General features: G+C 42.3%; 2 protein-coding genes across 2 annotated transcripts in view; one reads left to right on the forward strand and one right to left on the reverse strand.

Annotated features, from left to right (window-relative positions):
• Pura (purine-rich element binding protein A) overlaps positions 1-6,592 on the reverse strand; it is a gene marked incomplete in the record, with an annotated part of 9,723 nt that extends 3,131 nt beyond the window's left edge. The window contains 4 exon segments of the mRNA XM_013512869.1: positions 1-109; positions 5,715-6,170; positions 6,258-6,412; positions 6,508-6,592. Coding sequence (XP_013368323.1) covers positions 1-109; positions 5,715-6,170; positions 6,258-6,412; positions 6,508-6,592 — 805 coding nt within the window.
• Positions 6,593-6,610: 18 nt separating this feature from the next.
• The window catches only part of Nrg2 (neuregulin 2), a gene marked incomplete in the record, with an annotated part of 245,238 nt that continues 234,087 nt past the window's right edge, over positions 6,611-17,761 (forward strand). Inside the window, 2 exon segments of the mRNA XM_013512931.1 lie at positions 6,611-6,844; positions 16,622-16,761.

Below are 17,761 nucleotides of genomic sequence, written 5' to 3' on the forward strand. Positions count from 1 at the left end.
CTGCCGCTCCGCCCGCCGCCTCAGTCGCCTCAGCCGCCGCTGCTTTCCCTCCCCGGCTCCGCCTGCTGCCGCCGCAACCCCCACAGCCAGTCAGCCACTCTCGCGAGATCTGCGGGAGAGACGAGACAGACGAGACCCGGTAACAGGGCACTGACTCCCCAGTACAGTAGCAGGGCGCCCTACTGTACGCGCCCACCCGCCCGCCAGCACGTGATCTGCGCCCCCTCCCCGATGCCAGCCCCTCGTCCGCTCTCCCGCCCGCCCGCCAGGCGGCGCCCACCGGCCGGCCCTCACCCTACACCCCTGCCTGGGGGTGGGGAGGGAGCAGGACAGGCGGCGTCAACTCTGCTGCCGCGACTGTGCCACCACCAGCACCGCTGTGGCTATCGCTGTTGGCCAGACCCTAAGCGGCCATGGCCTGGGGAGTTGGGGGACTAGGGTGAGAAGGGAGTTGCCTGCTAAGCCCTGGGAGGGCTGGGCTCTGCTTTCTGGTGACCCCCAAAGAGACGATGTAGGGGGAGGGGCCTGCGCAGCGCAGCAGAGCGAGCCGCAGAGAGGGGACACCGAGTCACTGCCACCCCCTCCCATGCGGGCCTCAGCCAAACCCGGACCCAAACCCAGACAGGCCTGCCCATCACCCAGCTTAGCTGTCTCCTACCGCAGAACCCGGGCCCCCTCGCCGCAGAGGCAGGCAAGGAAAAGGAGGCAGTGCGGTGATTGTAACCCTTAGCTGCAGAGAGGGCTGCTAGGGATGAGGACTGGGCTCCGGCAGCAGTGGCGCGGAGCAGCAGACACCTAGCCTGTCCCTCCCTTCTCCCTCCTTTTTCTCCCGCCGCTCCCCCTCCCCGCGCACGGCAGCGGCTCTGGCCTCAGATGATCCCGCTCCCCCCTCCCCCCAACCGCAGCCCCGCACAGCACAGTCGGGCAGGCGGGAGGGAGGGCGCACTCACCGGCGGGGGGAGCTGAGGGGAGGACAGTAGCCGCACCAGGGCCTGGGTGCCCGCAACGCCTATCCCCGTAGGCTCTGCCCTTACTCCCAAACAGCAATCAAGAAGAAACCCCACACTCACCCAATAATCTGCAACCAGCCCCCTTGGGACCACGGTTGCCAGCCTGCCTCCCCCTCCTCCTTCTAAAACTTGGGCAAGGGGGGCATCCTGCTCAGGGCAGAGCCCAACCGGGGTTGCCGGCCAGCTCTGCAGATGAACCAGGCCCTGCTGAGCATTTGGACCCTAACCCACTATTCTTCCTCTCTGGAAGGACCCAGAATGGTGGAGAAAACCAAGAAGGCTTTCGGAAATTCATGAGCTAAATATGTCAGGAATTTCCTGGGAAACGCAGTTCCTTACGGGATTCATTAAAGCAGGTTCGTTTGCTTGCCCCTTTTACTTTTCCTCCCAGAAACGTGTTGAGGATCCCCACCTCAAGTAAAACATTAAATGGTCGCTGATTTTTAAGCAGACAGCTAGACTACCAACCATTAATTAGCCAATGAGTGTTTGGAGGGTGACAGCTAACCGGGATCCTCTCTGGTAACAGAAAGGAGTTCACAAGAGGAGGATCAAAAATCGTTGGTTTCTTTCTTCCTAGACCTGATGCATAATCTAGGGCCTATTTTACAACTTCCAGATAGGCAATGGTAGCTTACACTGCCCCTTGCAGTGTGTGGCCCTTGAAGCTGTGGGAAGGCTAAGGCCTATCTCCAGGGGACTCTTGCAAATTCGCCTGTATCCCCCCATCACCTTCCGCAGGGGTCTGAGAGGATTATGCAGGTTTACCTCTGGCTTTCTGATGCATGGATTGCTGACTTCATCCTGAAAATGTACCTATTCAAACATCTCTCCCTTTTCCCCAAAAGTAAGACTTGTCTCCGGTACTCTTAGCTTCATAAAAAATGATTAAGTTGCCTAAAAGGAAGGAGCAGGGTGCTTATCAAAAAACCAAGAACAATCTAGGGCATAAACCTTGTTAATATCTGAACGCTCAAAGCCTCTCAAATATCCATTCACTTCTTGTGCAAACCTACCTGTAAGGGATTTACAGCTTCTTTTTTTCCTGGTAGCAAGAGCCTCATTCTAGTCAGCATTAGCTATTTCAGCTTTAGCCTAAAGCTACTTCTCACTAATAAACCTTGACCACCAAACAGCAAACTAGGTAGTCCAGTGAACCAGCCTCAGAACCAGCCCCTATGTCCAGTAGTCTCTGAAATGAGCCTTTCTTAAAGGGCAGGCTCACTCAGAGAAAAGACCAGGGTTTGGGCCTCAAAAAGAACTTCTCCTTAATGTGGGGGCAACCTCTAGTTCCACATATTCAGCCCTTCAGTTCTGAATTTTGCGCACTCCTCTCCTACTCCCAAGCCTGTTGGGAAGGATACACAGGACCTTTGGAGTATTTCCTATCACACAAAAATACATGTGTGAAGCACTGGCTCCTCCAGGCTCATGCAGTAGAGATCAGGACCCTGGATAGACCCCGACCGCTCCAGCAAGGAAAAAGCTATGTGGCAGGGTCTCTAGAAATAGGACGGAATGTTAGCCTCCTACTCCTAAACTGAGGCTAACATCTGGTGAAGTCTGATCTAGGAAGGCTGCCGCTGATCTTCCAGGGTTTACTTTGTGATGAACCAATCCCCCTGCCCCTGGGGATCACACAGAAGCAAGGCCAATGTTATTTCAATGAGAGTTCCTGCCTGTTGGTCCCTGCCACTCTTCCGTGCCGATGTTCACCATATCAGGGACAGAAGCTGGAAGGTTCAAAAACTGCTCACCTTACTGATCTAACTTTAGTTTAATTTCTTATCCCCTTTCGCAAACATTTACATACAGGGGTTCTGAAGCATTTTGACTTTCTGAGAAAAAGCAACTGCCACCAGGAATTGACTTCTTAGTTCCCCAGCGCAGAAGCAACTGATGAATTTCTACACAGAACACAAATTAAATATCATTTGCACACTTAAATTGGGAATTTTAAGTGAAAATAGCAAATGACCAAGACCTGAATCTCTCCACATATCATGTACTTATTTTATACTATTCATTATATATATACATATATATATATAATTTCTGCCCTTATATGCCAGCTTCTCTTCTACTTCATGCATGTAAAAAGACTAATGCCTTTTCCAATACAATTTAATGATAAACTGGACAGTATATTTTCACTACTGAAACAAGAGGGTTAATTTCAGGAAAAGCCCGTAAATGTGGGATTTTTCTTAGACTAGGAGGTGAAAGTAGGCTTTCCTTGGGTTGTTGCATACAGTAGCCTTAAAAGGCAGCCTCCTAGGAATGAATATTAACTTGTAGAAAAATCTTAAAACAAAAAATTTAGAACGTTACAGAAAATGTCAAAGTTATATCTACAATGTAACACTGAAGGTCCATTAGAAAACTTGTGAATTTAAAAAGGCTTCTAGTCATTTGTTAATTAACTAAACAGATACTAACTTATTGAATGAAAATCTGGATAGCTTTCAGTTGTTTGAATTTGTTACTTTAAGCAACTAGCTGGAAAACTAAATCTCTACCTTCATTACAGGGCAGGAAAGGTAAAAGGGAAACGAAATATATTATGTATCAAATTAATCATGTTAATGAAAAAATAACAAATACTCCCATTCTCCTCAAAATATGATTATATTTTAAAAACCTGGTATGCATCTCTACATTTCTTGAACTCTTAACACTATACACACATTTTGAAGAGCATAAAGACTATTTTATTTTAATCCCACTATGTATTTAACAAATTCTTACAGTTTGTGCGGTTTTATGCAAGGGAACAGGCAGAACAAAAAGGAGAAAGCCTCAATCTTCCTCAGCCTGAACTACAGGTGATTCTGAAATAATCTAACTCAACTTTTGTTTTTAAAAGCAAATATCAACACACATTTGTAAAATAAACTTAAGAGAAGGTATCTACCTCTGGTTAGTAAACCCTTTTGATTATAAAGTTCCCAAGAGAAACAGTGTATTCATATTTTACAAAAGCACACATTTCCAAAATAAAAGAGCACATTAGAAATTGTTTTCAAGTTCTACTTGGGTTAAACCAAACAGTTATCTTTAATATTCCAATCACTAAAACTAACTGGAATGTTGTACTTCAAATGTTCAAAGTTGACGAATTACCCATTTCTTCGCTCTACCAGGAAAACTAAGAAAACTCTCAATAAATCTTAACATTTAACAACACGTTATAGTTCCAACATTTCACAGATCATTTTTAAAGCACGTCCCCTTTCCATTTCTCAACTATTCTTGAAAATTATGCTTTTTCAATGCTATATTAATCTTTACGAATAAAGATATAAGTTAAACATTTAAAATATGAAGAGACAAATTCATGCGATAGAATCTTCGCATTTCCCAAATGTTTTTCTTTTAAATATTTGCATAAAAATTAAGTAAATTTAGCATACATTTTAAATTTGATACTTTTTCATTTCACAGAACCCGACATTTTATGTACACAAAAGGTCCAAGCAGAACGGATTCAAGTGTCAAAACTCTCTTTCAGCTGACACTTAAAATGGTTTTACTAGTACTATACCCAATGGAATGAAACCAACTCTCCACACTCTGTGAACACTCCAATTTCCAAAACCGCAATTCGTAAACGTCAGTTGGGAGAGAGTAGAAGGGGTCTTGAAATAATCCCCAAATTCCCTTTCCCCTGTGACAGTTCACCAAAAGATGTCAACCAAATCCAGCCAAATCGAGCCTATCTGTAAAGCACTAGGACCTCCCTTCCAAGGACACGGGACACAAGCATACACACCGCTGCGAAAAGCTGTCTAAAGGCGCCTGGCCCACAAAAACGTTAAGGGCCCAGATCAGAACCAAGCAGAACTCTCAAGGGAGTCCCATAGAAACAACAGAAATGAAGAAAGATGGCATTTATTCAGGGGTCGACAGCTAGGAACCAAAGTTCCCAAGCTTCTACCAGAGTTCAGGCTTATGGTAGATGCATTTGTGGGGTCCCCTCCCCTACAAACACCACAGTCTGCCTCTGGGGCCCACTGTCGTTAAAAGCGAAGACCTTCACATCCTTCCCCTTTGCCCCTGACAAAGGCCGAGGAGGCTGTTGAGCTGTCCCAGCTCTGTGAGGCAGTAAAAATGCCTATTTCGGACCACCCATCCTTGGGCCTGGCTTCACTTGCAATGTCGGCACCAATGGTTTTTTGTTTTTCCTTTTTTTTTTTTTTTTTTTTAAACAACGCATCCTGGGCGGGTGTATTCAATGGCGCGGGGGTGATGAGCAGAGGCATGGAGGGTTTGGTAGTGGAGTCTAAATTATGGAACCAAGCTTCTCCCTTCTAGGTTTGCCGTGCACGGAGTGTTGGCCACGTCTAGCGCACTGTCCCAGGCCCTAGGGAAAAGGTAGCCTGGGGAAATGGGGCCCAGGGATTGCTAGGAAACCGGCATTACTGGTGGTCTCCAGTGCCTGAGGAGGTAGGGTTTTTTTTTTAAGGGAGGGTGTGTTATTTTGTTATTTTTCGAGGGTAGGAGTGGGTTCATTCGTTCGTCACTGCGAGGCGCGCGCGGGGGGGGGGGGCGAGTTGCTGCACTGCCTGGGTCCCCGTGAGGGAGGATGCAGGGTTGTTTGCAATGGTACAGTGATTATTCCCGGACTGAGACAGCAATTAAGGGGGACAAGGTGGGCGACACCTCGAGCTGTGGCAGCGGCAAGGAAGGTCGCGAGGGGCTTACCGGGGCGGGCGCTGTCCTGCCGCAGGTGAGGGAGGGCGCAGGCTGGAGGGAGGGAGGGAGGGCGCGCGCGGCGGGCACGAGGAAGGGGGGAGGGGAGGAGGGCGCGCGCGCGCGCACACCTGTCCTGGACAGCGGCGCGAGCCGAGCTGCGCCGCGCTCCGGCTCTGAGAGCTGAGAAGGGAGGAGGGCAAGCGGGCAGGCGGGGGCGGGACGCCGAGGGGAGGAGGAGGAGGCGGCGGCTCGGATGGCTGGCTCGGCTCTCGCTCGTTCTCCCTCCCGCGGGCTAGCCCGGTTCACACCCTGCTTTGCCCGCTCACTCACAGCCCCCTTGACTCTCCCTCCTCCTCCTCCTTCCCCTGCGGGATCCGCTCGCCGCCGCCGCCGCCGCCGCCGCTGCCGCAGACGGCAAGTCGTGGCAGCCAGACGTCGGCGCGTAACCCGGCGCTCCGTGCGTGACTCCGGGCGACGTCAGCGCGCGCTCAGCACTCCCGCCCCCCCCTCCGGCTCGCGCCCTCCGCTCTCGAGCCTCTCCGTTTCAGTTGCCGCCGCCGCGGCCGGCGCGGAGCGCGCTCCCTCCGCCCCCCTCGCGCGTGAGCGCGCCCTCTCTGTCGTTGGCGCGTCAACATCCCGCGGCCCAGGCCTTGTGGCGCGTCTGAGGAAGGGGCTGTCTGGAGCCGTTCGGCCCGCACCTCCTCCACCTACCGCCCAGAAAGTCCCGAATCCCCTGCTGGGCCTCAGAAGGCCGAGGCCAGGGCTGATAGGGGTAGAACCCTTAAGGGCCTGCGCCACCTACAACTTAGGGCCCTCGGCGTCGTTGCGGCTGCCGCCGCCACCTCGTCACGCCCCCCCTTTTCTCTGGAGGCAATAGGGCCTTTCATCTCCGCGGAGGGGCTCACCTTGGCCTTCAGAAGCCCGCCGAGAGGGACTGGAAGGGCAGAATTAGCATAAAGAGAGAGGCTAGACCGAGTCCAGCGCCGGCCCCAGGAATCCTCGACAGGAAGTGCGGGGTTGCTGCCCAGCCTCCCACGCACTGTAGGTGAAGCCGGGCCCCTTTGAGGGACTGTGACTAAGGACAAAATCCTGACAAATATTATTTATGCGTCCTTGGGCTCACAGGGAGAGAGTAAAAGGTACGAGTGAATTTTCATAAGTTGTTAGACAAGAGTGAAATGTAGAACTATAAAATATCCTTTAAGACCGTTTACTTGAAATCTTAACCAAATTTAAGATTTTTGGTGCACCCTAACGCCTTGTGTGCTGTCACATCTCAGTCCTTTCACTCTACTGTGCATAGAAATGACGTGAATCAGCTAGAAGCTGTCTCCTACAAAATAGAGAACTACCTTCGCCTTTGTCATTAAATAGATCCCCCAAACGCAATGTTATTTATGGAAACGCAGGCACCGCCCCAGCTTAAATAACTGACTATATGTGAGGTTACTTTGCAAAACACCACAAGTACTCCTTTGCTAAGCAGTAGTAGACTTCTAAACTCACTAAATTTGGAAGAAGTTTAGTGAAACCTGGGAGGCAATTAGGAGTGAGATGGGATTAATCTCATTTTGTGGAGTTACCTAAAGGTAAGTCACTTGTCCAGACATCTGTCACCGAAGAAGGGGAGAACCTAGGTCTGTTTATCACTTTAATCACTAAAGCAGAAATCCTTCAACTGTTTTCTTTGAGGTGTTTTTTGATGCCCCCGTTTTAGCTATAGAGCAGTGACTCTTAGCCTGACTCAGAAAAATCAGAGAGAAGTCGAAAAGGTTTGAGTTTGAAATATTGTGCCATAGAAAATGATAGCTCAGCGATAAGTTACTGTAAAACAATTCAGCTTCCATACTTAACAACAAAATGTTCGTTAATCCCTAGCTAGAGATGAGGGCTTATTTGAGATATTTTTAAATGATGGGTCATTTCCTTTGAATTGCTTTATTCACCTCATCTTTAGGTGGCAGCACTGCTATATGAATACTACCTTTAAAACTCCAGTATAGTCTTCTGCAACTTGATATCCTAAAGAATATTTTGTCCTCAATGCTTCCAAATGTATAGTGGAGATTAGAATCTGGTGAAAATATGAAATCAGAGCTGAGAATTGGAGCACTTAGGAGGATTTTGGAAGAGAAAATCAGAAAGGCTGTCAGGGACACTAAATACAGGGATCTACTGAGGGAAAAAATACTAGAGATTTGAAAATTAGCTATGTAAGGGGCAAGTAACATCTTTAAATCTGGTTTGAAACATAACACAATATAACCTTCCAAAAGAAAAACAGTTTCTAAATACTTCATATTTATCAATGCGTTTATAAGTTTAAAGTTGCTAGTTGAATAGTTGCCAATTCACTAACTACAATTTTAAAATTCAGGTGCAGTTTTAAAATTCAACAGCTTTGAGTTTATGATAATCCCAAATAGGACTTTATTGTTGATCCTGTTGAAGAGAACTCTTCTGCCCTTCTTTCCTGCCTTTCCTATATTGTTCATATACAAAGCAAACTGCGATCACTTAAACTGAGACAAATGAGAAGACAAGCTGAACCAGATATAAAATGATAGTATTTTAAAGACAATTCTGTATCTTAATCTCTCTCTCATTTTTTGAGCATAGTAAGTTGTAACGGGGTTATTTGAATCAGTTATTTTCTAAGTACAACTTTGTCGTAATTTTATGTATTTGTAGTAGTCTTCCCTGTACCCCTTATACAAGTAACTCCAAAAAACCGAGTTTACATTTATTTCAAAATAGAGTGCTTTAGGTTTACTATGGAAACACAACCCCCAAAGAATACAGAGGTATGACAGAAGTGTGAAATCAAATTATTTTGGGGTACAAAATAATTGTTAATAAAGTCTTTCTTGATGACAGCTCCCATCTTTTTCAAGTCAAACTAGGAGGAGGAGTCTCAAGCAAATCAGTAGTTCTCAAACTCAGCAGTGTTATGTTAAGATTTTTAAGCTTTCTGGTGCCAGCAAATCATGCAGCCTGGGGGCCTTTGCTCCAAACTTCTGCCAACACCATTTTGGCAGCAAAATGTTCTGTTGAACAAAGTTTGCACGTGTTTAGGGTGCGAAGTGGTTTCTCGGGCACTTATCTGATTTTATTCCAGTTTGAGGACTGGAAGACAAAGGTCAGAAGTATGAGGCTTACCAAGCTCATATGTGTCCTATTCTTATTTGCACCTTTTTTCCCCTTCCCCTTAAAAGTGATTAAAAACCACTGGGCATGGTGGCACATGCCTCTAATCCCAGCTACTCAGGAGGCTGAGGCAGGAGGATCATAAGTTTAAGGCCAACCTAGGCATTTTAGTGACTTAGCAAGGCACTGCCTCAAAATTTAAAAAAAAAAAAAAAAAAAAAAAAAGCCTGGGAATGTAGCTCAGTGATAGAGCATTTGCTTAGCATGTATGAGGTTCTGGATTCAATCGCTACTACTGCAAGGGGGAAAAAAAAGCAAATCACATATCAGAACATGTGGATGAGGTCAGAGATGGAGAGGAAAGCTTGACCTATCCAAACAGTAAATTTATGTGACTGTAAAACACTATTGAATTTTATTGCATATTTTGTGGTGACCCCAAAACTCTTTGCTTCCTTCCTTTAGATTATCAGTGTTGTGTCATTTTACTACCTGGGTCAAACTAAATACATATATGCGTATAGACAGATTCCACTGAGTCTAATACAGGCTACATTTGCAACCTGATGCAGTAGCATGTTGAAGATCAGTAGAATTTCTTTCTTTAGTGAATAAAATGTGTCAGGGGGAAAACCAAGATAATATTCCAAGTGAAAAATACTAAATAAGTTCTTTAAAAATATCTTATATGTTTTTAAAAAATCCTATGTGTTATAATAATTATTTTATCTTTTGAGTATACTTACTCTTGTTTGCTTAAATACTCAAAGTTAATTATGAAATATAAATTAATGATTTTTACTTTCAAGATAGTATATCAATATTAAGTGTACAGAGAATGAAGAAATTTTTAAAATTACTATATCAGAATCTCATTAATAGACATATTACATGAACATAGTACAGCTAATTTAGATGATATATGCTTTTTTTCTCTTGAACTTCCTTCTGGAAAGTAGGTAATGACCTGCTATGTTAGGATTAGTTCTTAGAACCCTTTGTTGTTTGTCAGCTTTATTTTCTTGAATCATTTGTTGAACAATATTTATCAAACGCCTGTTTACCAGCCATTGTTCTAGAGATGCTCAAACACAATGAAGTTTCTGCTGTCCTATTCAAGTCTTTGTAAGACAGATGATGAACAAATATATAATGCTAGATAGCGATGAATACTAAGGGGAAAAAAGGAAAATAGAGTTTCCATATAACTGTGTATGAATGTATGTGCGCATACATTCACTGATCTTTTAAATACAATGATCAAGGAAGACTTTTTTTTTGAGACAAAATCTCACTATGTAGTTCAGGCTGCCTCAAATTCACACTGATCCTCTTGCCTCAGCTTTCCAACTGCTGAGATTACAGGCATGTGCCACTATGCCCAACAAGGAAAACTCTCTTGAAGAGGTTCTCTCTGGAATAGTCATGGGACTGTTTGGGGAGATGTCCCAGGTATTATGAATAATTTATGCCATATAAAGTCACCCCAGTGTAAGTCATCGTGTGATAATCATACACTTTTTTCTTAAGAGATGAAGAAGGTCATTAGGTTTTCAGAAAAGTTTTTCATTTAATTACCACCATTGCTGTGCCCCTTAATGATCATTTTATTGCTTAGTACAATAAGATTATGACACTCTGCAGACACAGCTTCACAATCCCTTATCTGTAATTCCTAAATCCAAAATTTTTTCTTAACTCATTTGGTGGTGAAGATTGATTGGAACTGACATACTGTATTTTAAATCTTCATTTATTCTATTTGGTGGAGCTATTGATACATTTCACTGTAGAAATATTAATGTGAAAAGATATTAATGTGTTTTGATTAAGGGCTGCTGCTTGGGATACTATATGGTAGTTAAAATATAGGTAATATATCGCATTTCTAAAATATGAAAAAATATTTTAAATTTCGAAGGGCATCCAAGCTCCAGGATTTTGGCTAGGGGATTGTAGTCCTGTACAAGATTTTTCTTGATTTCTGATTAAAGGTTGATGTGAGTCTTTAGATAACTTTTTCAAAAATGTAATAATGTTTATATAGTGCTCTTGTGATGTACCTGGCACCAGATAATCACTGTCTGTATATTAGCTCATAAAATTCTTGCAACAAACTCTGACCATGTGGTGTGTGCCTATAGTCCAAGCATGCAAGAGTCTGAGGCAGGAGGAATGCTTGAGCCCAGGAGCTGAACACCAGCCTGGGCAACATTTAGTAAGACCCCACCTCAAAAAAAATTGCAGCAACTCTATGTGTAAATTATCCTCATTTTACCAATGAAAAAGTTGTGGTACAGATAATGAAATTTGAGGGCCTGCCATGGTGGTACACACTTGCAATCCCAACACTCAGGAGGCTGAGGGAATAGGATGGTAATTTGGAGGCCAGCATGAGCTGCATAGTGACTATATAATGACACCCTATCTCAAGAAACCAAAACCAAACCAAACAAAAACAAACAGAACAAAATTCACACAACTAATGCATGGCAGAGCTAGAAACTGAACTAGACATTCTTCCTTTATAACTTATACACTGCCACCAAGCTAGCTCTCCCTCTTCCTCCCTCTCCTCTCCCTGCCTTCCCTATTTCTGTACCGTTTGTATTTATTTAAACCTATTTTGGAGAAATTTTAAATATTAGCCTTTTTCAAGAGCATGATTTTTTCTTCTATTCTTAAATACCAGATATCAAAACTGGTGTTTTGTTTTGTTTTTTGTTTTTCTTCCAGTACCAGGAATTGAACTCACAACATTGTGCTTCCCAGGCAGGCGCTGTGCCGCTGAGCTAGATCTCCAGCCCCCAAAACTGATGTTTTGTTTTGTTTTTGAGACAGGGTCTCACTATGTAATCCAGTATGGCCTTGAACTCACTATGTAGCCCAGGCTGACCTCTTGTGGTGATCCTCCTGCCTCAGCCTCCCAAGTGTTAGGATTACAGACATGCACCACCATGCCCAGTTTGAATTTGGATTTTGGAGTGATTTTGTTTTCATTAGTTTGTCTTTAGGTGAGAGTTTACAATCAGAGTTTCTGTTTTTTAAATTACTTTATTTATTTTGGGGTATATAAAAACAAGATGGATTAATTAGATTCTGGACAATGAGGTTGGACAAAGACTCTGTTATGGCTCTGTAATATAGGTAGAGTCGGTATGAATAAGTGTAATATATTGAACTTTCCAAGTATTTATTCTTGACTGTCATAGAGATCTACTGTGAGATATTAAACAATATGTTAGTTCTCTGTGAAAATTAATTTGTTATCCTTAAATACAAAGGTTAAGGTTCTGACACTCTCTCTATAAAGCCTTATCTTTTATATAATGTTGATAGACTTGTTCTGAGTCAAACACAGCTTCTTTGAGGTTGCTCCACAACTTATATTTGCTATGTTTAAGGGTGAAGCTCATGGCCTTCAGAGCTAAAAGGCAATTAAACTCATATATTTTACCTCACTCATTAGCACAGTTCTGAACCAAATGACCCAAAAGCCAGTTACTAAATTGCTGAAAGGAAAAAAAAAAAGAGGAGACTAAATGAATATGTATATGTATTGAGATTGGCTATAAAGTACATCCATTTATTATATGACAAAGCGAGTGGTTTGCCAAGGTTTACCTCAAGTAACTTTGTATATCTTATGAAGGATTGAGAGAGAGAGAGAGAAAGAGAGAGAGAGGCTTTCTTCTAAGACCACAGCACAGAGAAACACAGCTTTTACCTTTATAGGATCCAGTACTTTTGAGGCCTATCCGTTTTATTTTGTTTTTGGCAGTACTTGGGATTGAACCCAGGCTCTTGAGCATGGTGGACAAGTGCTCTACTACTGAACCATGTTCCCAGCTCCAATGTCTTAGGAGTACACATATATTTTAAATTTATATCAATGTGTACATTAATTACTTCAAGTGATGATACTTTTTTGGGGGGTTTTTTGGTCTTTTTTTTGTCTTTTTGAGGCAGGGTCTCGTTATGCAGTTCAGGCTGGCCTTGAGCTCACTTTGTAGCTCAGGCTGGTCTCGAACTCGAGATGATTCTCCTGCCTCAGCCTCCCAAGTGCTGGGATTATAGGCATGCGCCACCACACCCAGGTGATGATGCTTTTTTTTCCTAGTACTGGGATTGAAACCAGTCCCTGAGCTACATTCAAACCTTTTCATATTTTTTACTTTTGGGACAAGGCCTTGCTCAGTTGCCCAGGTCTCTAACTTTCCTCCCATATGCACACCTGAGATTATAAGCATGCCCCACTGTGCCTAGCTGTTTCTGTCTTTATTTGGTGCTGGAGCTCAAACCCAGGGCCTCTGGCATGCTAAGCATGCGCTCTTTCACTAAGCTATACTCTCAGCTCTCCAAAACAACTTTTTCGGCTCGCTTAGTTTTCCTAACTTTCAGTTAAGAAACTTTCTGCTGTTTAATGTGCTGGTCAAGAGCCCTGGGTCTTGACTGGGCATAGTGGCATACATCTGTAATCCCAACATCTTAGAAGACTAAGGCAGGAGGATTGCAAGCTCCAGGGCAATTTAGTGACTTAGTGAGACCCTGACTCAAAATATAAAAACAGGCTAGGGGTATAATTTAGTGTGAATACCCTGGATTCAATCCCAAGTGTTCCCCTCCCCACATGCACACACACATGGAGTATGGGTGTATACAATTTAAACTAGGTTCAAAAACTGCTTTCAAATTCCTATGTTACTTTGGGAGAATTACTTAAACAGCATAGGCCCCACATTTCTCATTTATCAAATGAGGATAATAATACCAACTACCACATAGGTACATTATAGGAATTAAATTAGTTAATTCATAGGAACCCTTTAGAAGAATGTCTAGTACAGAGTACCCAATAAATCTGACCTCCTACTGCCTGTGTTGACTTTTTCCCTCTAATTCTGTCCCATTCCAAGCCAAGGTCTCTGTTTTTTGTTTTGTTTTGTTTTGTTTTTTTATTCCCAAATTCCAGGAGATAGGTACTTTGGTTTGCTCTCTATACTCATGTTTTACTATCTTTTGGCCTAGGATTTAAACTGATACCTCCCTCCCTACTAACTTCATCAACTGCATTGTTCTTAAAAACCTACAAGCATTTCCTCCTTTTTCCTGGTTTTAGGCCCTTTTTCTCTATGTGGACACCTCTTTATGGGTCTCTGTAGCATATCTTTTCTGTTGGTATTCTGGAAGTTTCTCCCCGAATGCCAGAGTGTAAGTTCATTGAGAGTAGGGACTGTCCTAATTACGTCTAATACTTCACTTACTTCCCCTTCACTCACAGCAGTGGCTATGCTAAAGAAAGTTTTGTTGAATGAATGAATTAATTCATTTGAATTAATCATGAATTGGTCTTTGTGTTTTTGCTCATTTTCTCCTGGGTATTCCATTCTGAGTCCAGTTTTCATGAAAATTTTCTTGTTCCTTTTATCTCTGAAAATTTTTAACTTTACCTGATGACAATGAGATTCCATTCTGCAACATCACAGTTTATTTCCCCAACTGGGAGGTAAGAGGTTCTGCACACTCCATTAGCACATTAGGGGGAAAAAGAATCCCATTTAATCTGCCTACATTTAGTTTTACCTACATTCTCTTGGTTCCTGCTAGACTCATTATTCTCTTTAAAAGCTGTGAGTAGCTTTGTTGAGGGGAGGGATCCGTTTTGCAAGACTCTATCTCATTCCTTATTTGAGAAGGGGGCTGTATCACCCTCAGTTTCTTTACCTGTTGCATAAACATCAGATTTCTTATTTCTCACTTGGAGGGGGTGAATTGAATTAATTTCAAAACCTCTTACAAATTTGCTTTTTGATATATACAAAGTTATAAATAACACATATGTAAAGTATAGAGCTTAATAATATAATGAACACCCAGGAACGTCCAAGCCAAACATTAGAAAAATTCATAGTCATTTGCATCCACCTTGGAGTTTCTCTGCTGTCTCCTCCCCTTGCCCTCAGGGATAACCAGTACCCTAAATTGTGTGCTTACCATTCCTTTATAGCTTTATTTTGAAAATTTTTGTTTGATCACAAATATATACTTGTCAAAAGAGTATGTTGTTTAACTTGCATGCTATTGAGCCTTATAAAAATACTATCATCCATATAAGTTATGGGGGATTTGCCCTCTTTACTCAACATTGTATTTCTAAGAGTCATCCATGTTGTGTATAGTGACAGCCTGTTCATTTTCAGTTCTATACAACATTTTATTATGTGAATGTACCACAGTTTATTCTTCCATGGATATGTTGCTGATTTGTTTCTAGCCTTGTATATTATAAATATTGTTGCTATGATTTTTGTTTTGTTTTATTTTGTTTTTGTGACAAACTCTCGCTATACAGTTCAGACTGGCTCTGAACTCACTGCGTAACCCAGGGTGGCCTTGAACTCACAGCAATCCTCCTGCCTCAGCCTCCCAAGTGCAATTACAGGTGTGCACCACCCCGCCTAGCATGAATATTCTTATACATGTCTCCTGATCACACATGTAATCACCAAGGAGTAAGGTTGTGGAGTATACAAATGTCCAACTTTGTGAGACAATTAATGCCAAATAGTTTTCCACTCTTCCACAGTTTATAAGAATTCTATGTACTTTAGTATTGTTATGCTTAGTATTGTTATGCTTCTTAATTTTTGCCAATCCAGTGAAGATAAAATGGTCTATATCTATTTTTTATGCAAGGGGAGAGTCCTCTTTATCTAGAGCTTTTTAAGATATCCTCTTCCTTTCTATATTAAGATCTTGCAGCCTCATTTGGCATTACTGTGCTTGGAAGTTCCTTTGAGAGAAAGCCATTTATTTGTGTGGTAGTTTCTGCTAAGGATATAAAAACTTAGATGTGCTGGAAGCTGCTAACGGGATTGTTTGAACGTTGCTTTTAAGTTGATCTTGCAAATAAATACCAAACTATGTTAATTCTAAGATTTCTTGTTAATACAGAAATGAAAATATGTAAAAGTACATTTTTAAACTATTTGTTACTATCACAAATTAATCTGATCTTGAGCTTATACCAATCTGCAAAACTATTTTAAGTAAAGTCTCCTTCAGTCTGTTTATCTGGAATACTTCCACTGAACCACGTTTAGTAAAGATATATTTGTGCATTCCCCTGTATCTTAAATGTATAAAGAGATTCAATTTACCCTCTTTTGACATGGTTACACAACGCAGTACAAATTAATCTCTCAATGAAATTTCAAAGCCCCAAATGCTCATCTTATCACTATTTGCTGAATTGACCCACACACATTAACTAGAAAAATAAGCCCCAACAGATGGTGCTGCTACATTTTGCCCTAAAATGTGTTTTTTTAATTTAAAAAGCCATTTGTATATAAACAGTTTTCATCAATAACTAAAACCACACAGAATTGGAAAAAGAGATCCAAGACAAATGCCAATATACATATATTTATATATTTTAAAAGAGAACTTTTATAGCCATGTATGTTACTTGTCCTTAAAAATAAAGAAATAGTATGGTAGTTTGTGAGTTGCCTATTTTTTTCCTACCACTGAATGAAAGATTTGCAAAGGAAGGGACTATATATTTGTTTTGTTTCTTTATTGTTAATTTAATAGTGTCATATTGTTAAGTATAGTGTCGTATCCTAAAAGAACATTCAGAGAATGTTAATTAAACACAAGTCTCCTCTGTATCATTGATATTTCTTGCCTGATGAAAAAAACTGAGTGAATATTCATGACCAAACCACAAGAAAGATGTACTTTTTTTTTTTTTTTTGGTACAGGGAATTGGACTCAGGACCTCATGCTTGCCAGGCAGGTGCTATGCCACTAAGCTATATCCCCGGCCCAGTTACTTTCTTCTGCACGGTACTGTAGCTATTCTTGGAAGTAATTATTCACCAGGTGAATACATTTATGCCAGGTGAGTGAGAGTTTTCAACTTTATTGAAAAACAGCCGGGCGTGGTGGCGGACACCTGTAATCCCAGCACTTGGGAGGCTGAGGCAGGAGGATCATTGTGAGTTCGAGACCAGCCTGGGCTACAAAGTGAGCTCACAGCTGGCCAACTGCACAGTGGATCCTGTCTGAAAAAGGCAAAAAAAACCCACAAAAAACAATCAAGGTGCTATCAGCCATTTGTTTCTTTTAAGGAGAAGCATTATGACTTATTTCCTCTTTGCTATAATGCCAGATATTCACTTCTATACTGATCAAGGGACATCAGGTGCTGCTAAAGCAGGGGTGAGTCTTCCACCTCAGGTAGTTAGCTTTTTTGCAGCATAAGAGAGCTTTTTGTTTGTTTTTGTCATCCTATAAGAAGTGATCTATGAGCTGGGGCAATGCTAGAGGTTAAGCCTTTCCGTGGATCGCAGTATGACCACATGCTCACTACAGTAGTCACCTCTAAGAAGGCCACCAGTGGTGCCTGCCTGTGGTCTTTACATTCTTGTGTAATTCTGTCCCCTGTTGTATGGGGTTTGGTGAGTATGACCAATAGAATATAGCAAAAATAATGGTATGTTACCTACAAGATTAGGTTGTAATAGACTGCAAGGACCCAGGGGCCAAATTAGACCCTCAGCTACTTCTAAAGAGAGCTATTCCTAAGGCTGGGAAGTGTTATCCTAAAGCCTGTCACACACACCAAAAAAAACCTCAATACTAGAAAAATAGGGGACTGGGGATATAGCTCAGTGGCATAAGCGCCTGCCTGGCAAGCACAAGTTCCTGAGTTCGATCCACAGTACCACAAAAAAAACAAACAAAAAAAAAAAAAAAAAAAAAAAACATGTTAATGGCTGCAGAACTTTTTGGATATATTACAAGTTTCCTGCTTTAGAAATGCTAGCTCACCCACTTTCTGTTTGTCTAGGCTCTAATAATCATTAAAAGCTTTCTCCCAATTAAAAAAAAAAAAAACT

This window comes from Chinchilla lanigera, unplaced genomic scaffold (assembly GCF_000276665.1).
Source record: "Chinchilla lanigera isolate Chin_1 unplaced genomic scaffold, ChiLan1.0 scaffold00017, whole genome shotgun sequence".
Classification (NCBI taxonomy): Eukaryota; Metazoa; Chordata; class Mammalia; order Rodentia; family Chinchillidae; genus Chinchilla; species Chinchilla lanigera.